Source organism: Microcaecilia unicolor, chromosome 3 (genome assembly GCF_901765095.1).
Source record: "Microcaecilia unicolor chromosome 3, aMicUni1.1, whole genome shotgun sequence".
NCBI lineage: Eukaryota > Metazoa > Chordata > Amphibia > Gymnophiona > Siphonopidae > Microcaecilia > Microcaecilia unicolor.
In genome coordinates, this window is record NC_044033.1 from 116,942,494 (window position 1) to 116,969,663 (window position 27,170).

The window sequence follows — 27,170 nt, forward strand, 5'->3', positions numbered from 1 at the left end:
CTTGAAGAGGAGAATGAGGGTTTGTAAGTCCCTTCTTATTTTTGGTGGATGAAAATCAGTCAGAATTGGAAGCCAATCTGTTGCACTTAATATTAAGTACACCACACTGCCCATATTATTGTCCTGGCTAGACACAGGGCTGCTGAAAGGGGGAGGCAAGGGGGGCAAGATTCCCTGGGCATTGCCTCCAAGGAGGGCCGAATGCCAGTGATCAAAAGAGACTGCTCCGCCGGCCACAGGGCCTTCTTCCTGCCATGTCCTGCCAATGTGGAAATAGGAAGTTACATCACAGGAGGCGGGACATGGCAGGAAGAAGAGCATATAGCTGGCAGAGCACTCTCTCTCATTTGCTGCTGCGAGAGGGGGTGGCGGTGGCAGTGGGGGGAGGAGCGGGGAAAAGCAGCAGTGGCAATGGGGGGCAGTGGGGGGGGGGGGCAGCAGCGAGCCCCTGAAGATTGTTTGACCCAGACCCAGCTTTGTCTCTTGGTGGTCCTGGTTAGACAGCTCTGTGCCCAGTGCACAGATACGTAGTGCACAGTGTTCTCCTGCAGAAGAAACTAGTGCAAATGCTGCTGTGCCTGTATCCTGGACAATTCTATAACCCAGGAGCCTACATTTGCACACACGTTACACATGTATATGTTTACAGTTCTAGTAGTTACCTGCATATGTGTGCACACACCCACACACCCACTAATTCCCTAAAAGTCGCCAAAAATTGCATGCACAAATTTGGATGTGTGCCCAATTTTCTTAAATAACAAGCCATTGGCCTTTTAACAAGGAATTATTGGCACTAATTAGATTAAATTGGATCTTATATGCATACATTTAGACGTGGGATCTGCACCTAAATATTATGCATGAGTAAAAAAAAAAGCGGGTGCAGAAATTGGGTGTAACAGGGGCATTCCTAGCATTTACGTACATTTTTATAGAATAACAAGGATATGCACCTAATTTAGACACGTACATTTGCACTATATTTTAGTTGTTGCAAATGGCCCCACCTATAATTAGAAGTGAGTCCTGGGCGTAAGCGTTATTGTAGCCACACATAATTTTAAGCACAGCTTATAAAATAGCACTTTTTTTGGTGCTGAGTTTTTATGCACCATGTATAGAATCTAGGCCATAAGGGCTAGCATGACAACGAAGCACTATTCTGTAAATACCCACTTAACTCAAGGGGGGGCTATACAGAGGGGGTGGGAGCAGGGGTGGGACACAGGCAGGGCTCTCACTTATAAGCAAAACTTACAGAATACTGTAAGTTACAGTCATACCTGCCATATTTAGGTGTATGGTTTGTGTAAGTACAAGCACCTAAACGTTTGGTGCTCAATATTAAGTTACACTAACATTTATTAATGGAACCTTGGTGACTAGCTTCCATTATAGATTAGGCTCCTCCCGTGTGGTCTTAGGATCCCTAAATGGAGGCATCCAGTTATAGAACTGCCCCCTGAGTGCAATGGCTTGGGATGAAAGAGCTACTTTAGAAGGAACATTCTCTAGACTATGTCATACTTGGAAGAGAAGTCAGCAAATGCTCTAGTCTAGCCTTTAGTCATGCGAGATATCACTTTTCAATGTACCCACACAAGGCTGCCATCTGGTACAGCAACACCTATAAGGGAAGAATCTTGCCTGCTAGTTGAGTAAGTAGAGCTGGCTCAACACTGCTAATATTTATAGAGATCAACATTCTTTCCATGAGTTTAAGTGAACTGAAGAATACAGAGATGCTTGATAATTGGCAGGTTTATTGGGTTTGTAATAATTTTTTTCAACATCATTCCAGTATAGTGCACTTCTGTAAAAAGTGCCACAAGCCATCGTTTTTCTCACTTTTCCCAGTCCTTGAAAGAGGACAGCGTTCTTCTGGTACCCTATAAAGTATTCATGATTTCCCTCAATTTCTACCATAACCTTAACATGCCAGTTTAAAAAAAAAAACAGCTGAATGTCAGCAGTGGCATTCCTCGGGTGGCTGACACCCGGGGCGGATCATCGATGCACCCCCCCCCCCCCCCGGGTGCAGCGCAACCCCCAACCCCCGGTGAAAGGACACCCCCCCCGGGTGCATTTTTACCTGCTTGGGGGGGGGGGGTGCCTCGCGCCTGTCGGCTTCGCTTGTTCCATGCTCCCTCTGCCCCGGAACAGGAAGTAACCTGTTCCGGGACAGAAGGAGCACGGAACGAGCGGAGCCGACAGGCACACGGCACTCCCCCAGCGGCGTGCACCCGGGGCGGACCGCCCCCACTGCCCCCCCCCCCTTGGTACGCCACTGAATGTCAAATTCCTTTAGGGGCCTTTCAGCTGGAAAAGAAACAATCAAGTGTGCATTTGGAATTAACCTAACAAAAAGTGAATAGCTGGCGTTAAGAATAACATCACTTTGTCAGAAGCATGAAGTAGATTTGACCACAGAAGTGCAAATGTTACAAAGCAGGCCTTCTGAATGGCAACTCCCAAAGTTTGGAAGGAGATTAGAGACAAAAATAGCTGACCGTTGAGAATTTCCTAGATGCCTTGAACTATCCACATGTGGATGAAAAGACTACAGTGTCAGAACAGGTTGACATGTGGAATACACACTTAGCTAAGACCTTAGAGAAAATGGCACCACTAAAAAAGGTTTTATGCCCCACTCACAAATGCTCACCTTGGCTTTCTCCAGAACTTCAGATCCTTAAAATGCGAAGGGCAGAAACCGGAAAGGAGATGGCAGAAATCTCTCCTGGATGAAGACAGACTAAACTGTAAGAAGCACACAATAAAGTATCGCCAAGCCTTAACAGCAACCAAAAAACAATTTCTCTCAATGCATTGAAAAGGCTGCCAATTCAGCCAAGCAGCTATTCAGTATAGTAAACAGCCTACTGCAACCCCCACAACAGAACCAGCCTGCCCAGTCAAAATTGAACTGCAGTGATTTTGCTGCATTCTTTGCCAACAAAATTAAAAGTCTCCACCAGGATTTACAGACAATCCCACCCAGCCTCCAATCAGTTAACCAGGAGTGCACAAACTCGCCCCCTCCTGACAGAGATATATGGGACACTTTTAACCCTATAACAGAGTAGAGCCTTGATAAAATCCTAAGAGACCTTTGACCAACTACCTGCTCCCTCGACCCCTGCCCATCAAAGATAGTGCAGCAGGCAAGTATGGGCCTCAAAGAAGGTGCCACTAAAATTGTAAACTCCTCTCTTTCTAATGGGCAACTACCAACAGTTCACCCTTTGCTAAAGAAAAACAACCTTGACCATGATAAACTTGAAAGTTACTGGCCAGTATCCAACATCCCATTTCTAGGGAAACTTATAGAACAGTCTGTGTTCAACTCAGTGATTGGCTAGAAGAGAGAAACTGGCTAGATCACATTTCACATATGAGAGTTAAATGAAAAACAATGCCCCCACTTCCATAATTTTTGTTTAAATTAGGATATTGTGATGAATAAAAAATGAAAATTATGCTTGAAACTGTCTCTTATATTACATGTATTTACTTTTCTACATAGTCACCACCATTCGCCACACATTTCTGCCAACGATGGACAGGCAAATTAATTCATATTTTGTCTCTTCAACCAGTAGCTCGCAGTCCTTTCCACCTCTTTATTTGAGCTGAATAGATGCCCCCCCCCCAACCTAAAATATCCCTTAGTGGCCTAATGCTTAGTGCAGCAGGCTTTGATCTTGGCAACCTGAGTTCAATTCCCACTGCAGCTCCTTGTGACCTTAGGCAAGTCACTTAACCCTCCATTGACCCAGGTACAAAAAACTTAGCTTGATTGCCCTCTAGGGATAGGGAAAGTATCTGCATATAATGTGTACAGCACTACGTACATCTAGTAGCACTATAGAAATGATTACTAGTAGTAATAGATCCATGTCAATCTGGATTCAGACCCAGTTATGGAACAGAAACTGTCCTTGTATTCCTTCAGAAACCGAGACAGGGGATTTGCCTCGGTGTTAGTGCTGCTAGATTTCTCAGCAGCTTTTGACACTGTGGATCATGCTAGCACAACTGGCAGAAACAAATATCAATAGAACAGTACTTTTATGGTTCAGGTCCTATCTATCAAACAGGCAACAATTCATAATGTTTGGCAGCACCTCATTCCCACCAAGAGCATTGACCTGTGGGGTACCACAAGGATTGATACTGTTACCCATCCTGTTCAATATCTACCTGAAGACACTAGCCGAGCTGATTCGATCAATAGTCACTCAGTTCTACATCTACGCGGATGATGTGCAGCTACTCATACCCATTGAATCTGACTTACCTACAGCTCTGAATAAATGACCTGTCTAACATCAATTCAAAAATTGGCTAAAAACAACAAACGTTGCCTGAACCCAAGTAAACTAAGATTCTCTGTGCCCCTAACACAAGTGGACACATACAAGACATCATAATCTCTTTTGGGAAGTATGAACTCCCCCTCAAATCACAAGTCCAGGAACCTTGGAATACAGTTAGATTCAACACTTACTCTGATTCCCCAAATCTAAGCAACCTTCAAGAGCTGCTTCTACTATTTGCGACAACTATGCTGTTTCTCTCCCTACATCGAGAAAGAAAATCTTATCCCAGTTGTGCATGTGATGATAACTTCAAGACTAGATTACTGTAATGCACTCTACAATGGTCTAACTGCAAAGGGTCTGCACCAGCTCCAATTGATTCAGAATGCTGCAGCAAGACTTATAGAAGGTTGCAAGTGACGTGACCACATCACACCATTTTTGCAAAAACTTCATTGGCTACCAGTACAATACAGGGCTAAATTGAAAACTCTATGGCTGATCTTCAAGGCCCTTAAAAGAAATGTCCCCAAGTACTTGAAGAACAAGACGACCCCCTACACACCTCCAAGGACATAAAGGTCCTCCCAAGGGGTATCCCTAACCACACCCTCACCAAAAGACAAACAAGCCTTCTCTGGAGTAGCCCCCACAGTCTGGAATGCACTCCCTGAAAGGCTGTGCTTAACATAAGACTATCTCTACTTCAGGAAGCAGGTGAAAACTTGGCAGGCCTTTAATGGAAGAAGTAATTAACTTCTTAGTCTCTCTCTCTCTCTCTCTCTCTCTCTCTCTCTCTCTCTCTCTTTCTCTCACTCTCTTTCTCTCTCTCGCTCACACACACACACACACACACACACATACACACACAAGGAGTGACACAGGCAGCACATAATTAGTTACCTTATTTTCTAACTCCTCTTACTCTCTTGCCTATCTATATGTTCTATCTTTGCTTATACCCTACACTATCTATTAAAATGTTCTATTACATATTGTGTTGAGATTGTAAGTAGTATACCGCGCCATAATTTGTGTTGTTATTTGAGTATTTTCACTGCTGTAACTTTCTATTGCTTATGTTTGATTTATTCTTACTGTACACCGCCTTGAGTGAATTCTTTCAAAAAGGTGATAAATAAATCCTAATAAATAAATGGTCATTATTTTTTTCTAGGGAGAAGACAGAAATGATCAGATCCTATATTCAAGAAGTGGTGCAGTACCTAAAAAGAGTATGTTAATTTCTTTCAATTCATCCTATTGTGATGTCACACTATTACAATTTCATGTTGTGTTGCCTCACATCTTTTTCAGAAAATAAATTAATAGCAAATATGGAACTTTCAGCCAGTAAGGTAAAGGGAAGGGCTACTTATGTGCACACATTCTTAATGATGATGGAGGGAGCAATTTTCAAAACTCTGAGGGCAGGTGCAATCTCTGCGGGTGGTACTTTACCCTATAGACTTTGTGCCAGTTCTCTAAGGCCTTAGAAAATTCCCTAAAGAAAAAGTACCCACAAAAGTTTGCACCTGCTGTTTCTATAGGTGCTTTCTTTATGAAAAATAACATATATAGTTTACAAAATGTAAAACCATTGCATACTCCCCCAATATTTGTTGGCATTGGGCTGCTCGGTTACTGCCCAATGCCGGCACTCAGACCAGATATTCAGTGCCAGGTTGTATCCAGTGACCACCATTGAATATCCGGTTTCACTTTTGACTGCAGCAACTTAACTGGTTAAGCCAATATTCAGCACTAACCAGTTAAGTGCTTAGTGGTTAAAGATAGGCCTGCTATTTATGTGGCCTATTTTAACCACTAAACATAGCCGGTTTGGAGCTGAGTATCTGCTCCTAACCAGCTATGTCATGCAATATACGTAACTGGTTAGCAGCTAGCCACTAATCCTGGATATTCAGTGGGAGATAACCAGTTATCTCCCACTGAATATTGGTTGTTAGGAGCTAAAATGCTGTTTAACTGGCCAGGAGCCGTTCCTGGTCAGTTAAATAGTTTTGAATATTGGCCAGACTGTTCCTTGTAAACCTGCCCTTAGCCCGACTTCTTCTTCCTGCAGGTAAGTGTATTTATTTATTTATTTTTGTACCCTGCACTTTCCTACTCATGGCAGGCTCAATGCGGCTTACATGGGGCAATGGAGTGTTAAGTGACTTGCCCAGAGTCACAAGGAGCTGCCTGTGCCTGGAGTGGGAATCAAACTCAGTTCCTCAGGACTAAAGTCCACCACCCAAACCACTAGGCCACTCACATGTGATTCCCTTGTGTCCTTTTATCCAACAAAAGGATGGGCAGTTTTCAAACTGCATGTTTACTTGGGTACATGACTTTAGTAAATCACTCTCAGAAAGGGTAACGTTTTATCAGGGTAGCTAGGCAGGAAAGATACATAGGTGTCTATGTTGCACCTGTTTTACAAAGGCAACACAGGTATCTATATGTCTTTATAAATTAGCCACCCTGAAAGTTCCTGTATAAAGGAAGCCCTGCCCTAAGAAATGAGTAACTTTGGCATGCATGTGCTAGTACAGGGATGTCCAACCTCGGAACTCGAGGGCCACAATCCAGTTGGGTTTTCAGGATCTCCCCAAAGAATATGCATGAGATCTATTTGCATGAACTGCCTCCATTGTATGCAAATAGATATCATGCATATTCATTGGGAAAATCCTGAACACCCAACCTGGTGAGGGCCGAGGTTGGACACCCCTATGCTTAGGCTGCTGGTATGAATATTTAAAAAGGAGGTAGAGCAGCTTTTAAACTAGAAACTGGGGGAAGGCCAACAGTCACTCAAAAGTGCATGGTTTGGAACAAGGTATCTTTAAAAGATATCACCAAAATATGGGAGACAGGGCATCCCAATAGTGAGACTGCAGTAGAGACCATAGTAGACCAGGATTTTCAAAGCACTTAGACTTACAAAGCTCCATAGTAACCTGTGGAACTTTGTAAGTCTAAGTGCTTTGAAAATGAGCCCCCAGCTGTATTTAAATAAAGCGCAGACAGATTTAGATTGCAAATTATCACTGTCAACTGCTGAGCAAGTTGTAAATAGGAGAAACTTTTTCTTCACCCAACGCATAATTAAACTCTGGAATTAGTTGCCGGAGAGCGTGGTGAAGGTGGTTAGCTTGGCAGAGTTTAAAAAGGGGTTAGACGGTTTCCTAAAGGACAAGTCCATAAACCACTACTAAATGGACTTGGGAAAAATCCACAATTCCAGGAATAACATGATTAGAATGTTTGTACGTTTGGGAAGCTTGCCAGGTGCCCTTGGCCTGGATTGGCCGCTGTCGTGGACAGGATGCTGGGCTTGATGGACCCTTGGTCTTTTCCCAGTGTGGCATTACTTATGTACTTATGTAGCAAACATTGTTTCAAATGTCTATATACAAATGCCAGAAGCCTAAGAAACAAGATGGAAGAGTTAGAATATATTGCACTAAATGAAAATATAGATATAATAAGCATCTCTGAGAACAGGTGGAAGGAAGATAACCAGTGGGACATTGTTATACCAGGGTGCAAATTATAGCACAGTAATAGGGTGGATCAAATTGGTGGAGGGGTAGCATTATATGTTAAGTAGGGCCTAGAATCGAATAGACTAAAAATTCTACAGGACACAAAACATATGGATAGAAATTCCATGTGTAAAGGGGAAAAGGATATTGATAGGAATGTACTACCATCCATCTGGCCAGGATGAACAGACAGATGCAGAAGTGTTATCAGAAATTAGAGAGGCGAACAAACTGGAGAACACAATAATAATGGGTGATTTCAATTACTCCGATATTAAGAGGGAAAATGTAACATCAGGGCATGCTAGGGAGGTAAAACTCCTTGATGAAATCAAGGATTGCTTTATAGAGCAACTGGTTAAGGAATCAACAAGAAGGGGAACAATTCTATACCTAGTCCTCAGTGGAGTGCATGATCTGGTGCAAGAGGTGATGGTCCACTTGATAACAGTGATCATAACATGGTCAGATTTGATTTAATCTCTTTAGAAGAACACATAGGAAATCCAATACATTATCATTTAACTTTCAAAAAGGAGGCTATGATAAAATGAGGAGAATGGTAAAAAATAAATAAATGCAATATATTCTAACTCTCCCATCTTGTTTCTTAGGCTTCTGGCATTTGTATATAAATGCAAAGGTCAAAAATTTACATCAGGTGTAGATGTTGTTCAAAAATACCATCATGGAAGCCCAGAACAGATATATTCCATGTACTAAAAAAAAAAAAAAAAGAGAGAAAACCAAACGGCAGCTGGCATGGTTGAAAAGTGTGGTGAAGGAAGCTATTAGAACAAAAAAAATCCTTCAGAAAATGGAAAAAGGATCTGACTGAAAATAATAAGAAGCAGCATAAGGAATGGCAAATGAAGTGCAAAGCACTGATAAGGAAGGCAAAGGGAGACTGAAAAGAAGATTGCACTGGAGGCAAAAACATATACTAAAAACATTTTTAGGTATATTAGAAGTAAAAAGCCTGTAAAACAATTAGTTGGACCACTAGATGATTGAGGGGTAAAAGGGGCACTCAGGAAAGACAAGGCCATAGCGGAGAGATTAAATTAATTCTTTCCTTCGGTTTTCACCAAGGAAGATGTGGGAGAGATACCAGTGCCAGAAATGGTATTCAATGCTGAAGTCAGAAAACCTGATACAAATCTCAATAAACCTTGAAGATGTAATGGGGCAATTTGACAAATTGAAGAGTAGCAAATCGCCTGGACCAGATAGTATACATCCCAGAGTACTGTTAGAACTAAAAAATGAACTTGCAGAGTTATTGTTAGTAATATGTAATTTATCTTTAAAATCAAGAATGGTACAAGAAGATTAGAGGGTGACCAATGCAATGCCAATTTTTAGAAACGGTTCCAGAGGTGATCCGTTGGTACTAGGCAAAATGGTAGAGACTATTATAAAGAACAAAATAACAGACCATATTCAAAAGCATGGATTAATGAGAAGTGGAGGGGCATAATCGAACAGGGCGCCCAAGTTTTCATGAGGCTGTCCTCGCAGGACGGCCCCCATAAAGGAGTGGGGCAACCCATATTATCGAAACAAGATGGATGTCCATCTTTCATTTCGATAATACGGTCGGGGACGCCCAAATCTTGAAATTTAGGTCAACCTTAGAGATGATCCTCCTTAGGTCGTTTTTGAGATGGTCGGCCCCGGTTTTTGGCGATAATGGAAACCGAGGACACCCATCTCAAAAACGACCTAACCCAAGGCATTTGGTTGTGGGAGGAGTCAGCATTCGTAGTGCACTGGTCCCCCTGACATGCCAGGACACCAACCGGGCACCCTAGGGGCACTGCAGTGGACTTCACAAATTGCTCCCAGGTGCATAGCTCCCCTACCTTGGGTGCTGAGCCCCCCAAAGCCCCCCCAAACCCCACAACTGTACAACACTACCATAGCCCTAAGGGGTGAAGGTGGGCTCCTGCATGTTGGTACAGTGAGTTTTGGGTGAGTTTTGATGGGTTCACATTTACCAGCACAAGTGTAACAGGTCATAGAGCTGGGTACGTCACGAATCAATCCCAGTCTTTGGTAATAAGTAATAATACCCCAATCAAAACCAAGACTACACGTTTGTTGCTACAAACGCATTAATTAACACTGTGAACCACCATGTATAAGCACCAGTGTGTATACATTTTCAAAATATTTTACTTAAACAGATTCTTGTATAATTTTTCTTGAAAACATTTTTTTTTTAAAGAGTGCCCTCAGCAACAACCACTATTTTCAGGCAATACTGTTTTATTGCCAAGTGACATAGCACCTCTTTCATCGGGCTACTCTCATATATTTTTTGAAAGTGCTATACATGTGCCAGTGTGCAAAGTGCTACTCAAATAGCTAAAATACAAAAATGAAAAACAAAAACTTATCTGCACAATGTTATTTGATGACTGTCTCTTCGCCTTCATTTGCTCATGCAAAAGACCAGTAGGCCAGCTTCCCCTGGAAACATTTCCAGGGGAAGCTGGCCTACTGGTCTTTTGCATGAGCAAATGAAGGCGAAGATACAGTCGTCAAATAACATTGAATACTGTGTGCAATTTTGGTCACCGCATCTCAAAAAAGGTATATCAGAATTAGAAAAGGTACAGAGAAGGGCAACAAAAATGATAAAGGGGATGAGACAACTTCCTTATGAGGAAATGCTAAAGCGGCTAGGGCTCTTCAGCTTGGAGAAGAGACGGCTGAGGAGAGATACGAAAGAGGTCTATAAAATAATGAGTGGAGTGGAGTGGAGTGGAATGGGTAGACGTGAATTGCTTGTTTACTCTTTCCAAAAATACTAGGGCTAGGGGGCATGCAATGAAGCTACTAAGTAGTAAATTTAAAACAAACCAGTGAAAATATTTCTTCACTCAACATGTAATTAAACTCTGGAATTTGTTGCCAGAGAATGTGGTAAAAGTAACAAAGCAAGGTTTAAAAAAGGATTGGATAACTTCCTGGAAGAAAAGTCCATAAGCCAATATTAAGATGGGAAAATCCACTGCTTATATCTAAGATGAGCAGCATAACATCTGTTTTACTGTTCTGGGACCTTGCCAGGTACTTATGAGCTGGATTGGCCACTGTTGGAAATAGGATACTGGGCTTGATGGACCTTTGGTCTGACACAGTATGGCAACGCTTATGTTGTTATGCAAGGTACCATAAATGACTACTGGAGGGATTAAGGCATATACCCCCTTACTACTCCAGTAGTCACTGACCCCCTCCCAGTCCCCAAAGATGTGAAAGCAACAGTACGTACCAGCCTCTATGACAGCTTCAGATGTTTTGACCAGTCCTATTAAAGCAGCAGGCAGGTCCCTGGACTAGCCTAGTATTCAGTGCAATGAACTGTAGAGAAGGGAACCTAGGCCCATATCCCACTCCAACTGGTACACTTGTGGTGGAAAGTGTGAGCTCTCCAAAACCCACCAAAAACCTACTGTACCTACATATAACTGACACCTGCAGCCATAAGGGGATATTTTACTGGTGTACCATTGAGTACAGAAGATTTTTGGTGGGTTTTGGAGGACTCACCATACAATATAAGGAGGTAACAGCGAGCTGTGTTCCTGGGACCTTTTACGTGAAGTCCACTGCATTGCCCCCTAGGGTGCCCCACTGCTCTAGTGAGATGTCTGTGTGGCCAGTTTACTAAGAATGCTGGCCTGCCATACATCCCAATGGCTTGTCTTGTGCATTTTTACCTTGGACTTTTTTCATTTTTTTTTTCAAAAATGGTCCTAAAAGATAGATGCACTAAGCACAAAAAGTCTAGCAAATGGCCATTTTCAAAACTAAAAGTGGATATTTTTCTGGTTTGAAAATTGCCATGTTCACTACTAGATTTTTGGACCTTTTTTTTTTTTTTTTTTGCAACATGTCCACAATTGGATTTAAATGTCATATTGAAAATGCCCCTCTGAATGTGTTAATTTCTTACCAGACCCAAAATATATCACTAGGAGTGCATTTCTTTTATCAAGCAAAACATATTCACACTGTTGAACTCGACATGTATTTGCACCTGGATTGAGTGAGTAGAGATGTGCATTTGTTACCACACACTTGATTCATTAACGCACCTTTAAAAATTTAGAAGGACGTTTACTAAGCTACCTTAAGCAGCTAGCACAGGTTTCACATTCTGACAGCTGTTAGCATAGATGCACACTAATAGCTACTTCATATTAAAACCAACCAAGTTGTTAAAAATTCCATGATAGCTGCTTAGCATAGGTAGGGGCAGATCATAGGCAGAAAAGAGGGAGTGACAGGACGTAGCCAGCAGTGGCATTAGGTCCTAATATGGCAGAATGACCCTAGTGGTAGAACCATGGGACTACTGCTATGAGTCAGAACTGCCATTGTGACCCTGGGACTTGATCAGGGCAGGAGTGGAAGAGGAGTGCTTATGTCTCATACACTAGCCAATCAGGTAAGTGATGTATGAGGTCAGGAGGGTCATGCAGAGAGTTGGAGTGTTGGGGGGTTCTGAGTAAGCAGAGGGGCTTGGCAATGGTAGCTTGAATTATGTGGGGTTACAGATCAGGTGAATCGGATGGGGCTAATGATCCTGGGGGTCTGATCATGAGGAGGCCCATTACCTCAGGAGGGGCATCCATTGGTGAACAGAGTGGGGGAATTATCAGGGTGGGGCTGATAAGAGTGAGGTGAATGATCGATGTAAGGCTTGGATTGGGGGGGTGGCTTGATTGATGAGCATGTGGGGAGGGATGTAGCTGTTCGGCGGGGAGGGGGTAAGTGCAGTTGGGCCACTGCTGCTTCTTTTTAAAGGTCATTTCAGGGACAGAGCTGCATTCCATGCCTTGGCAGATAGTGCGGATACACCTGTGATATCTGTCAGGCATGGACTGCAGACTTGTTTGGTAAGCGTCTGCCTTTTATGGTAAATGTAGAGCAGATGCTGGGCATACCCTCTACTTTTATTGCATAGGCTTTGCACTAACCACACCTTAGGTTTTGCACTTAAGGTGCAGTAAATGCAAAAATCTACCACACTTTTGTCTTTAGTGCACAGACAACTGATTTAACTGATTACATTGAGCTGAGCATGTTAAAAAGCTCTAATGTACATCAATAAAAAAAGTTTAAAAATGGACATGTGAAATATACCTAAATATTTCTGAAAATCAGGAAAAGAGCCAGACAGACTGAAAACAAAACTGAAATTGTATTGCCCTGTGCACTTCTCTAAATGATACATAAATATTGACCTGAGGAAATGGCTTTGAGAACTAATGCAACTTATGTATTTTAAAGCTCGAAATAAATAAGCAAATTAATTTGTAGATATTCATGGGATGTGATTAGTGAGAAAGAGAGGAGTAAAATGGGTTCTGACAACAGGTTGGAATGTCTTAGGGGTTTTTATGGAATATTTATGCAGTCACTGCAAACATTAACAATTTTCTTTTGATTGAAGCATTTCACTTTTGAAACCACTGAACTTCATGCATAACTTATAACATTAATTGCAATCTAAAATGCAAAGATGAAGATCTCTAAACAATACTGTTTTCCCCCATCGCCATTGATGAAGTCATACCTTGCATTTTCTTTAGTGCTTTAATTGTTTTTAAATCTTCTTTGATGTTTGTTGGGATTCGAAAAAGTGTGGTATAAGCAGCACATAAGTTAGGAGAAAGCCAGATATTACCTCAGGACTGATAACTGGACAGACTGGATGGACCTTATGGACCGGGTCTGATCACAGAAAGTCTTTTCAGAAGGCTTGTGGGCTTCGGAGCATGTTAGGGATGTGGTTTTGGTGGGTCTGAAAAGTATACATCTATTTCCTGTTTAGCAAAGGAATACACATCATCTTCACAAAATCTAGACATCAGCATTTACACATGCTTCAATACATGCACATGTGTCAACTAACTACTCCCTTGGACCTTGGGTTTGGAGATTTGATGGGGGGGGGGGGCGGGCTATCATGCTTACTTCTCTGCCACTGAAAGCCACCTCAAAAGTGCAAGGCTTAGAGGTCCCTTTACTAAGCTGTGCAGGTTTTACCATGCAGTAGTGTGTAGTGCAGGCCTGTGCTGTAGTCTCCTATGCTAAAAAGGCAGACAGTGCAGTAAAAATGTCATGTTAGCTGCCTAATGCTGGAGCAAAAGACTATAAATAAGGGTCATCAGTGCCATTTTAGATCAGGTGCCAACCTGGGCAGCAGTGGAGGAATATTGCTACCATCAGAGACCACTGCCCCACCAATGCTAACTTTAGCGGTAGTGTGTATTAGTAACTGCAGCTATTGGTTCAATTGCATGGAATAAAATAATTAATTAAGTCGGGTGGGAGTACTGTGAGGGGTTTCATAAAGGGAGTGGGGTTTGTATGAAAGGGAAGGAGCGGCCTTTCAAGAGGGAATCCTTGGAGGGGCCCTAGAATGTTTTGGGGGGGGGGTGGTTTCAGAAGGGGTGCTGTATCAGGGGATAGAAGCCAAGATCAGGGGGATTAGATGGGGAGGCTATGTTGGGCTAGATGGGAGCTTTCATCAGGGGGGATAAGATGGGGTCTGTATTGGGATGGGAACTACGACTGGGGGAGATTGAATAAGGAGATGTATCGGGAGGAGGAGGGGAGGTGTGACTGTGAACCAGTTGTGCTGTGCCGCCCCAGCTAGCTCTCATTTTAACAGTTAGTGCCAGACCTATGTTACATGCCTGGGTCAATAATGTGGATACCCTGCATTATTGGCCCAAGCATGTAACATTCTACCTGTGTGCAACTATATACCTTGTGTGATAAATGTGGGAGTGGAGGAGTGGCCTAGTGGTTAGAGCAACGGTCTTGAAATCCAGAGGTTGCTGATTCAAATCCCACTGCTGCTGCTTGTGATCTTGGGCAAGTCACTTAACTCTCCATTGCCTCAAGTACAAACTTAGATTGTGAGCCCTCCTGGGACAGAGAAATATCCAGCATACCTGAATATAACTCACCTTGAGCTACTACTGAAAAAGTTGTGAGCAAAATCTAAATAAATAAATATGTAGGGCATTCCCCCTGCAGTTACCACATAGGATTTGCATTTAATCTTTGCTGTTACTGTGTGCTAAGTGCAAAACCCGCTGCAATTTAGTAAAATAACTCTTAGAGTTTTGTAACCTAACTCTCTAACTGCTCCCATTGGATGACTACTTTAGCAAAATCTGACATTTATACCGTAAAGCACTTTCCTGCAATTTTCCAAAATCACCACTTTCAAGTCCTGAGTTATTCCTCTAAAATCTAAAAATTGTGAATTCCCAGACCTGGATATTCCTTTTCTTACCCAGTTAATATCAAAAATCGAGCTTCACATCTATTTTTCTATGGTACATTATTATGAAACGAAGCAAAGGAAGTTACCAATATTTCACCAGGAGCAAACTCAACCATGTGGATTAGGGATGTGGACAAAAGACATTTTTGGTTTGTTCATTTTTGGGTCATTTGTGGACCTTTTTTCCCCAATGTGTTTGGTTCATTTCAAACTTTTTTGTTGTTAAACATTTTTTTAAACATTTGAATGTTTTTAAATGCATTAATTTGATTCAGCACACATTAATTATTTTACTGCATGTTAATAAACCGATAGCTGGAGTTACTAATATTTACTAGCATGTACTAACATGGTTAAATGAGAAATAATGCACATTCATGTGTAGCAGTAACTCCAGCTGCAAATGTGCAGTAGTAATTCCAGCTGCAAAGAGAATGCACAACTGAGTGGGTCAATTTTGTCTCTTCAGTTTGCACAACACTGCGACTAGGCTACAGCTGAGGAGAAATATCAATACCTGTCAGATTCCCTTTTATACTAATCTTGGAGTTGCCACCTCCAGAACACTTAAAGGAGCACTTTCACAGTATTTCATTTTATTATGCCTCTTTGTGCTGCTGTTTGCAAAATATAAAATTTAGGATAATGGAATATCCAGTTGGTTCTCAATAGGACTCCTTAGAAGTTCATTAAATATATGCAAAAGAAGTCGTTAATATGCATTTTCTTTTTATAATAGAGCAATTTGATAAATGACTGCTTTCAAAGCTGTTGTATCTCAGAATTGTTAATTATCATCGGTGCCTGTAATGTGTGTTTCAAAGCCATTTAAATGCTCTTTATCGAAGCTGGTTTAAAGCAACAGTAAAACAGAATAAAAATGGGAATTCCGCTAGTATTACCAGAATTTCTTTTGCAGACATGTGGCCCCGGATTCTATATATGGCGCCCAGACTATGGGACACTCAAGGAAGTTACATGGAAATACTTTTAAAACAAATAGGAGGATTTTCACTCAGCAAACAGCTAAGCTCTGGAACTCTTTGCCAGAGGATGTAGTAACAGCAGTTAGCATATCTGGGTTTAAAAAAAGTTTGGACAAGTTCATGGAGGAAAAGTCTATAGTCTGCTATTGAGACAGACATGGGGAAGCCACTGCTTGCCCTGGGATTCGTCTATGGAGTGTTGCTAGTATTTGGGTTTCTGCCAGGTACTTGTGACCTGGCTTGGCCAATGTTGGAAACAGGATACCGGACTAGATGGTCCATTGGTTTGACCCAGTATGGTTATTCTTGTGCATGATCCAGAGATGCATGGATAAGGGCTCCTTTTACTAAGCCATGGTAGTGACTCCCGTGAGACAAATGCAATGAAGCCCATAGGAATTAAATGGGCTGCGTGCATTTTCTGCGCCAAGCATTACTACCATGGCTTAGTAAAAGGAGCTATAAATTAATTCACTAACAAGCTGTTAACCTTTAATAATTGGGTGCTAACAACCAATTATTGATTTTAATTGGCATCCAATAACATTTGCACAAGCAACTGGCTATTCTAAAAGGCAAAGAACCTAACTCCCATAGTGCATAATTCAAAAGGGGGCGTAGCCATGGGAAGAGTATGGGCCTGGGCATTCCAAAAGGTTATGCACATAGTTATAGAAAACTGGGTCAGCATGCCTAGGTTGGGCGCCAGCATTTACATTAGGTTTCAGTACGTGTAAGTCTGGCACTTCAAGTTTGGGTGCAGGAATCAGCACTAAGAGCAATTTATAGAATCCAGCCTACGGTGTCAACACAGGATCATTGGATGCTGTTATAAGATGATGTGCTAACTCGTGAGACTTCCCACAGCTTAACGTCCTTTTCCCAGGAAAGTTTGCAAATGAGTGCCATCACAAACTGTCACAAGAAATGTAGCTACAGGGTAGCCTGCTGAAGCGTAGCTTTCTTTTTTTTTTACAAAATCCTGCCCACAGAGGTAGTAATTCTATTAATTGGTGCCTCAGTTTAGGACAGTATTTCCTAAGTCGGTCCTTGCCAGTCAGGTTTTCAGGATATCCATAATGAATATGCATGATATTGATTTGCATATAATGGAGGCAGTGTATGCAAATTGATGTCAGGCATATTCATTGTGGATATCCTGAAAATCTTAAAAAGCAACAAAGCAGACGGTCTGCAAAATCCAATGTGGAAACACAAGTGAACCAGATCAGTCGGTGGTGCAAATTAATCTTTATTTTAGGGTTACAACCCAATAAAACGCCCAACACAGGCTATGTTTCGCCCAAAATAGCTGTGTCAGGGGCTATAGTGTGATCTTTGTCACCAAATGGTTAAAATGGTGTATACCCTAGTTTCCACCATATATAATTAATGGCCAAATGACTATGGCCAGGCACAGAAGAGAGGGTTTTGCAGCATACAAGCATACAATACACACAAAAAAGCAACACTGGGCCTTCAAGAGAGAGATAACAGCCGTCCTTTGGCGTTTTTTCAAGACAGCGTCCAGCTTGATTGAATGCACGTCTGGCATGAGCTAACTACTCTATTTGGAACCAGATGACTTCATACATTTGTCTGATTACTGCTTCTTATACAATACGAAGACCTTAGCTGACCCCTGAGGCAGGTGCTTGTGCGCCGAAACACGGCCCGTGTCGGGGTTTTGTAATAATAAAGGACGGCTGTTATCTCTCTCTTGAAGGCCCAGTGTTGCTTTTTTTTGTGCAAATGACTATGGCAGCATAGTAGATTTAAAAAATAAAAAATAAAAACCCAGCACAGTTGCTTTGCCAAAGGTTGAATCGCTCGCCAGAAGATGGCAGCGTGTAGCCACACACTTTGGTATTGCTGAAAATCTGACTGGCAAGGAGATACTCCAGGATCGATTTGGGGAACACTGGCTCCTGGACGGTTAAATGGCACTTAACTTGCTATCTTATCTGGCAATATTCAGCGGGAGATAACCAGTTATCTCCCGCTGAATATCACCAGTTAGTGCTTAGGGCTAGATTCTATATATGGCACCTGAAAATTCCACATGGAAGAAAAACACGCCTATACTATAAAATTTAGATGTATTGCCTAATTTTATTATGTTATCCATGTTCAATATTTGATACCTAATGAATGCTTTTTCCCTTTTTTACTTGACTGTTCATTTTATCATCCATGTTCTATATCCATTACCAATTGTATCTTTACTCTGAAATGGCATAAGTCATGACAGAAAATTGTAAGCCACATTGAGCCTGCAAATAGGTGGGAAAATGTGGGATACAAATGCAACAAATAAATAAAGTACATCTAAATTTTATAGTATAGGCTAAACAGGGGCGTAGCCAGACTTCGGTGGGAGGGGGGGTGCAGAGTCCGAGGTTAGAGGGCACATTTCCCCCCCCCCCCCCCCCCCCGGTGCTGCCGAACCCCCCGCCACCGCCACCACCACCAACATCTTTGACTCCCCCCCTGCCGACAACCCTCTCGACCACCCTCCTGCCACCAACCCTTTCCCGCCGTCGCCATTGGCTATCTTTGCTGGTGGGGGACCCCAACCCCCGCCAGCCAAGGTCCTCTTCTTCCGGCGCAAGGCTTCGTTCTAATCTGACGCACATTGTGTCCATGTAGGGCCTATGCGTCTTAGTAAAAGGGCTCCTTAGTTAAGCACATAACAGACCTCATTTTATAAATTCCTTGCACAACTTTGTGTGTTAAGTAGAAATTTGGGCACCTGACTTTAATAGAATTAGAAGGCTTGTGAGTGGGTATGCACAGGGGTGGAGTTTGGGCAGTGGGTGGGTACAACACACAAGTATGTGCAGGGATTATAAATTACTGTAATTTATGCATGTATTTGACAGATTTTTGCACGGGCATGTGCACCAGCTGTTGGGCTGCTGTAAATGTTCACACTTGCCACTTAATCTAGTATTTTGTCAAGACAAGTAGATACTAGGTTGTTTATAGTTTATTAAAACTTGCTATACTACCCAAGCTGACTCGCAGAACTGGGCGGTTTACAATCTAATAAAAAAACATAAAACAAAGAAATGAAAAAGAAGAGAGTCATTCAAACCAGGTCACTTATACCTAAGCAGGGGAGGGTAAAGGGAGGGAAAGAAGTAGGAAGGAAAAAAGGAGATAGGAAGAACACATTGGTGACTGTAATAGTGTACACTAACTCTTAGAAAATTAAAATTCTGAGGCAAAAACCTATTTAAAAAGCCAAGTTTTTATACCAGATTTAAACTTCTTAGGTAAGTACCTACTTGTCTTTATAAAATCACCTAACGTAGGTGCCTTAAAAAGACTGTAACTGCACATCTCCTTATGAATTTGCTCAAGATAGGAGTTTGTAAAATTTAAAAATTGTGGTATGTTTTGCTACTAGGATGGAGCATAATAGTTTGAAGGAATAATTCTATACTGTCATTGTAAATGTTATTCCATGGCCTTGTTTTGTTTCTTAATAAAATAGATTTCAGTAACCCACCAGCAAAAAATATTTTGTCCTGTCCAAGTGCTTTTTTTCAGCATACTATGCTATTTTATATTACATGTGGTTTTCTTACATGTTTTACTTATTTTAGTTAGAAGATGCTCAAAGTAAAAGGCAAGAAAAACTCATAGAGACACATAAGGAGATTCGCCAGCAGATACTGGATGAAAAGCCTAAGGTAATGTTTGTTTTTTCTTTTTTTAACATTATTGTACATTTTGCAGTGTTCTGTAAACAATTGTTTTATAATCATGATCAGTGTTCTAATCAAAGTTTTTATGTGGTAACAATCATTCCAGATTCCATCTAGCAATAAATGTAATGCAATAGCTTTTTGATGATGGAAATTTGCAATGGGAAAGAAGAAAAGGTTTAGGAATTGGTATGTAAAGGATGCTCTTAAACAGCAGAGGGCACTGTTCACTGCACTGCTGTGTATTATGAACTGCAAATGCTACCAAAAAAAAAGAGGAAAAGCCCTATTTCTAAGTTGAACAATACCCTACTGTGAGAAAGGTCACTTGATCTGAAATCTGTTCTGTTGTTAAAAGGAAAAATCAGCTCCAATTAAGCCAGAAAACTGACCTTTCATTATATGCTATAAACAGAAATAAAACAAAATGGAGTCGGAAAGCAGAAGATATTGCTTTCGAAGGCTGGTCTAAAGTGTGTTGTTAGTCCAATAAGAAGGTATCATCATACCTTCTTTTTTATTTTATTTATTTCTATTTATTACTTTTAAAAGTGGATTAACATGGCTATCACACCGTTATATGCTATGGCAATATGACTACAATAATAATTGTTTAATATTCTTCAACCCCTGTTTCAAAGCAGTTTTAAATGAATTCTTGAGTAGCTGAAGACACTTCTGTTTTGTAATTTTAAATACGATTTGAAATCAGTTGCCAAACTCAATTGTGTAAAAAGATTGTCAAATGTTCCACTTGCTCACCGTGTTCTGGGAACTAGCTTCTTCATTCTCTGTTCTCTTAACTGTTATCTCTTTCTTCCCTTTTTCTGTGTGAGGATGGAGATGAGATTTATTATCTCTTGTGTTTTCTTTTCATTTATGTATCACCTTTTTGATTAGGGACCTACCTCGAAGAGGTAAGGGGGGTTCACCTTTAGAGGCACCAATGCCCGCATTGTCTGGAATCAGGTTCTTAGGATGGGAACAGTGATGACTACGAGAACAGACCTAAGGGATTACACTCCCTGTCATGCCATTTGAAAATGATCCACACCAGAACCATATTAAGGGCCCTCTTTTCTAAGGTGCGCTAGCGTTTGTAGCATGTGCTAAAAATTAGCATGCGCTAACCGTGAAGACGCCCATAGGAATATTTTGGGTGCACTAATAATGCTAATGCAAATCTAGCACGGCTTAGTAAACAGAGCCCTTAGGACAATCAACAAATAGGAAAAAGGACACAACTCTTCTCTACTCTGCCCAAACTATGCCCTCGGGAACATCTAAATTCAGATTGCATAAAAGGAGACGCACTTATCTGTCCCCCAAATTCTATATATGGCGCCTTAATTTCCGTGCAGAAATCAAAGCGTATTCTATAACAGTTTGTGTAATTTAATTGGTTAACAAGCTAATCAGTGCTGTTAATTGGATGTTAACAAGCATTTATCAGCACTGACTGGCATTAATTAATATTTCTGCACAGAACTCGCTAAGGGGGTCTCTTACAAAGGCAAACTAGCAGTTTTAGTGCACGCTAATGATTAGCGCATGCTAAATGCTAGAGATGCCCATTGAAATATATGGGCGTCTCTAACATTTAGCAAGTGCTTATTTTTAGCTAAAAATGCTAGTGTGCCTTTGTAAAAGGACCCCATAGTGTATTCTGCAGTGCGTTGCGGGTAAGTTCTAGGTTGCATAAATGAAAAGGGGGTGTGGCCATGGGTGAGGTGTGGCATTTCTGAAATCGGTGCACATTATTATAGATTATACCCCTTCTGTGCATAATTTAGGTGTCGGGATTTATGCCAAGTAAAACATGGTCTAAAAGGAAACGACCAAATTTGGTTGCATGGAGTGGTGCTCAGCATAATTCTATACACTGCGTGGAAATTAAAGCCTATTCTATAAAATGTAGGTGTTCAATAAAGAATACACCTAGACATATTTTTTTACCACGTGGATTTTTCAGGCGCCATATATAGAATCTAGCCCTATATGCCTACTTGTTATGCACATATACCACTGTATAATTTTAGAAGAGACCCTTCCCTTGTGTAAAACATTCTTTACATGTGCAGAAAGCTTTACAAATTTAGGAGGCTTCCTGTGAAGTTTCGGATTGAGTTTTAAATTTTATTATCGTTTCTTATAGTATTGAATGGTTGTGTTTCTCCAACACTCAGTTCCACTCTAAGATGCTATCAACCATCCTGTGCTCTGAGAACAACAGTTGCTTGAGATTCCATTCAGTGGTGTAGCTAGGTGGGGCACCAGGGGAGCGGCTGCTCCCCAAAATGGAGTTCCGCAGGCGCCTATTTTTTTTCTCATTATCTTACATTGAAAATGTGTGCCAGCGCTGGCGGAAGTCTGCTCTTGCGCCGCTTTCACTCCCCCCGCGCCGTCAACCTGGCTCCGCTTCTGATTTCATCATTTCAGCAGGTTTACTAGGAGGAGTTTAGATCCTCTGTTTTCTATTTTAGGGGCCCCAAGTTATGGAACTCTTTGCCTATTGAGGTCCGTGCTATGCAAAATACTGCCCAGCTCAAGAGAGAATTAAAAACCCATTTGTTTTGTTCAAGCATATGGGCAGTTAGATTAATGATGTGATTTTCCTTTGTTAATGATGCTGCTTTGCTTTATAGTAATGTATGGTCTTATATTTATGTTGAGTTGTTTATTTTATTTTTAGTAGTTTGATTTGTATTTTTATATTTTACTATGTGTATATTTTTGTATCTTGCTTAGAATGTTTCAGATATAGTGAGCAAGAAATAAAGGGCATCTTTTACTAAGGCGTAGTCACATTTTTGGCGCACGCTAAAATTGTGGGCATGCTAAATGTTAGAGATGCCCATAGGAATGCATTGACGTCTCTAAAGTTTAGCATGCCCACAATTTTAGTGCGCTAAAAACGTTTCGATAATATGGTGGGGGATGTCAAAAAATTGGCTTTCGATTATGCCGATTTGGATGACCTTGCGAGAAGAACGCCCATCTCCCGAATTGTGTCGAAAGATGGGTGTCCTTCTCTTTCGAAAATAAGCATGATTGCTTTCAAAATCTGCACCCTGGTTCACAAAATCATGTACGGTGAAGCCACGGGATACATGGCAGACCTGATCGACTTACCAACCAGAAACATATCCGAATCAACACAAACATTTCTAAATCTTCACTACCCAAGCTGCAAAGGTCTTAAATACAAATCAATCTACGCATCCAGTTTCTCCTACATAAGCATGCAATTATGGAGTGCATTACCAAAAGCCTTGAAAACAACGTACAACTACCTAAACGTCCAGAAATCACTAAAGACTAACCTGTTCCGAAAGGCATACCCTACCGACCCAACTAACTGCCTGAACTCTGCTACACAACAAAACTCAAGTATGTAATGGTCATTACTCAACTCTTCCGTTGTACGACTCCCTAATGTGATAGTGCTACATAAACTCTATCCTATCACAACATTGCCTTGTATTTGTTCACCGGAAACTTCAAAGCCTCTCCGGTACTATGTAAGCCACATTGAGCCTGCAAATAGGTGGGAAAATGTGGGATACAAATGTAATAAATAAATATTAAGGCAGTTTGCAATACCAGCGCAGTCTGGAGAACTGAAATAAAATGTAAAACAAAAACCAATTAATGAAATATAAGACACTTACCAAAACAACACAAAAGGGAGGAAATATGAATAGCACAATGATCTGTACCCATAGACAATTTCTCAGGGCACAGAACGAAAATATACTACAGGTTCTATTGTTTATGTTGGCCCCTAAAACCCAATGAATGCTTAGAAAGCCAAGTCTTTAGATCAGCTTTAAACTTCCTATATGAGTTTTCTTGTCTTAAGCTCCTTTGAGCAGGGACTATCCTTCTTTGTTAAACTGTACAGCGCTGCGTAACCCTAGTAGCGCTTTAGAAATGTCAAGTAGTAGTAGTAGTAGTTAGTAGTGGAGACAGGGAATTCCAAAGTTTTGCGGTTACATAGCTAAACACTGTCCAGCCTATATTCAGCCAGCGGTGGTCAACTTTGTTTAAAATGCTAACCATCACCAGCTAAATTAACCCCAGAAATTCAGTGTCAGGCCAAGTGCAGGCAACGGCACTGAATATCCATGGCAAATTGTCCCAATGCTGGCCACCGGAGCATATGCAGGTCCTGGCCAATATTCTGCCATGGCTTGCATAACAACAACAAAAAAAAATGTGCAGAGGCCTTCTGGACCTGATACCCCTTCCCCCCTCTCAAGGAACTCCAAGCCTCCCCCTCCTTCCAACTCTCAAACCCCCCATCCCCTCCCAGCCCTCCAACATGGCCCTCCAACATGCAGGACAAGGCCCCCTCCCTGGGGTCCAGCAGGGGCAGTTGGGGGCAGAAATGAAGTACCAAGAAGCTGCTGGTAGAGGTCATGGCAGCGATTTTGGAATGGCCGCCGCTAGGGGCAGGAATAAGTGGGCTTCGCTGTTACCCACTACCCATGCTGAACCACCTTCTTTGGAGTTGCACATGAGATGAATTAGGCCTGCAGGTTATACACATGCATAACCAGTAATTAATGCCAATTAATACGTGTTAAGGCCAATTATTGATTGATACCACCAATTTAACCAATTGTATCTGAGATCTCTGCGCAAAATTGTGCACCAAAATTTGAGCGACTTATACAGAATTTGTGGGTTAGTGTATGCTCTGGTGCAAAGGTGGGTAGCCTTGGTCTTCGACCCGGTCAGGTTTTTGCAGAATTACTAAGCCGCTTAGGTGCCAACATGCGCCAATTCTTAACTACCACCCAGCTACCGCGTGGCATGGGTGGTAATTTCATTTTTTATGCATGCCCACAATGTGCACTGGAAACTTTCTGGCGCATGGCGCTAACCGGGCGGTAATCGGCATTGTATGCGCGCTGATGATTACTGCCCGGTTAACACATGAGACCTTACCTCTAAGTCAATGAGGCCCAAAATAGATGTGCATCTATTTTCATTTTGCCACACGGCTATTTTTGGCCCCCCCAAAAAAGGTCTTTTTTTGCAGGTGTGCTGGAAAATGAACCTGCGCGCATCCAATACATGCGTCTACAATAATGCAGGCCACTGTTCGGTGCACCGTAACAGGACCCCATAGTTAATAAGCTGCTTTGCATGATCATATAGTACAGCAACTCACTGAATATGAATAAAGTTTTGGGTATAGTAAATATGAGCAAATTGTCCAACCTGTGAACATGCAACATTTTTGTCCTGCTGTACAGTAAGATATTCATGTTAGTTCAGGGCACCTTAGATGCTGTCCCATGGAAATTTGTGTCCATGTGTAATTTTTTTGCATACCTCAAAATTATGTTTAAGAAAGGCCTACTTAATTAATACTGGAGGAGTGGCCTAGTGGTTAGGGTGGTGTACTTTGGTACTGAGGAACTGAGTTCAATTCCCACTTCAGGCACAGGCAGCTCCTTGTGACTCTGGGCAAGTCACTTAACTCTCTATTGCCCCATGTAAGCCACACTGAGCCTGTCATGAGTGGGAAAGCATGGGGTACAAATGTAACAAAAAAAAATACTTTGCCCATATTTAGGACAAAGATTTTGTCCAGATCTCTTTTTTAGTTAATTAGCTCTTCTGCTGATTAATTTGTGTGAAGGTTTTATGTTTGATGTAACACAACAAGTAGCAAAAAACAAAGGACAATTATTTCTTCACATTAAAACAGATAGCCTGTTGCAGAACTCTGGTGAATTAATTCCCCGAGGTCCAGTCTTCTGTTCAGAAGACAGATTGCTGTTTATTTGCCTGATAAAGTTCAATCTCATTATTTTAAGAATTGTTCCTGCAGAAGAGTAAGGCTGAAATGGTTGAAGATCATGAAATATATATTGATCCCTTTGTGGGTCATGACAGCTGCAGGAAAACAGATTATCCAAATATTCTAGCTAACTTTGTGAAAATAATCAATACACATATAATTTGCGTGTACAATTACATTTTGTTTCTCATTGGCAAAGCTTAGACTACCGCTGTGCCGTATTAATTTAATTTTTCTCAGTAAAGACAGATTTCCAGAAAGTAACTTTCCCGTTGATTTTAAGCAAGTTTTCAGGGCCTTTCTAATTTGCAACCTGGCAGTTTTCTCCTGCACCTTCAGACTGTCTGTTCAGTGAGAGAAGTAGGACTGCCACCTGTCATCACTGAGATTTATTTCTTCACTTTCTATATCCCCCCACCCAACTTAATCTAGTTTATTCATTGCAGAATCAGTCCTTAGCAGGGCCCCTGGCATCAGAGCTCTGTCTGCAGCCTTGTAGTCATGGCTCTAAATCCAGCCACTAGGTACAGCTATTGCATAATGACTGAGTCTCCCCTCCCCCTCTGGGCCAGCACACCCAAGAACCAGAAGACCTGAACCAATAATTAAACCCAAGTCTTTACACTTAGCTTGCAAGCATTGTCAATGAGCCACCAAGCCTACCTCATGTTTTAAAGGCTTTTTAAATGATATTAAGATTGAAAACTACTATAGAAGTAAGAGAAAAAATTGTATCCATTGTCATTTCTCATGCTATCTATGGAGAATACTGGCTGAGTTTCCTCTCCAGTCCATAGAAATAAAACAAAATAAAACATGGAAAAGAAAATAAGATGGTACCTTTTTTTATTGGACATAACTTAATACATTTCTTGATTAGCTTTCGAAGGTTGCCCTTCTTCGTCAGATCGGAAATAAGCAAGTGTTGGTAGATGACAGTATATATAAGTGAAACATCGAAGCATTTCAGTGACAGTCTAACAGGGTGGGAGTAGATAGGTGAGAGGAGGGTGACAAATCCAATCAAAAAATCAGTGGTAAACTGGGAAGAAATGAAGATGTGCTGAAGAACTGAAAGAGAGAGAGAGATCTAGAAGAACAAACAGAGATGTGAAAAGAAAGACAGAGAGAAAGTTGGCAAGAGAGATGGAAGGGGAGGGAGAGACTGAGAAAAGCACAGACCTAATCAAAGGTAGCATGGAAAGAAATCAACAAAAATTATCCAGATAAGGATAGAATGCAGTGTCTATTGATGGCGGCTATCAGAATAATCAGGGCCAGGTTTTGTTAGGTGCAAGTGGTGTGGCCACATTGGATACTGCTGATTTCAAGGGCAACTATTGAAAAGTCCTGTCTATCCAGGAAGGGGCCCTCAATTCTTCAGATGTTCAAAAGGGGAACCACTTGTTCCGTAAGTGTTAGAGGTATATGAACTGAAACTTTGAAGTAGGAAGGGTAT

At 41.4% G+C, this 27,170-nt stretch overlaps 1 protein-coding gene across 5 annotated transcripts in view; it reads left to right on the plus strand.

Moving 5' to 3' along the window:
• PLCB1 (phospholipase C beta 1) overlaps positions 1–27,170 on the plus strand; it is a 1,287,346-nt gene that overhangs the window by 1,025,081 nt on the left and 235,095 nt on the right. For all 5 annotated transcript variants that reach the window (XR_003941444.1, XM_030196316.1, XM_030196317.1 and 2 more), the window contains 2 exons: positions 5,503–5,560; positions 19,795–19,881. Coding sequence is in view for 4 of the 5 variants with exons in the window: in XM_030196316.1 (XP_030052176.1) it covers positions 5,503–5,560; positions 19,795–19,881 (145 nt within the window). In the remaining variant the exon portion in view is untranslated. The remainder of the gene's footprint in view (positions 1–5,502; positions 5,561–19,794; positions 19,882–27,170) is intronic.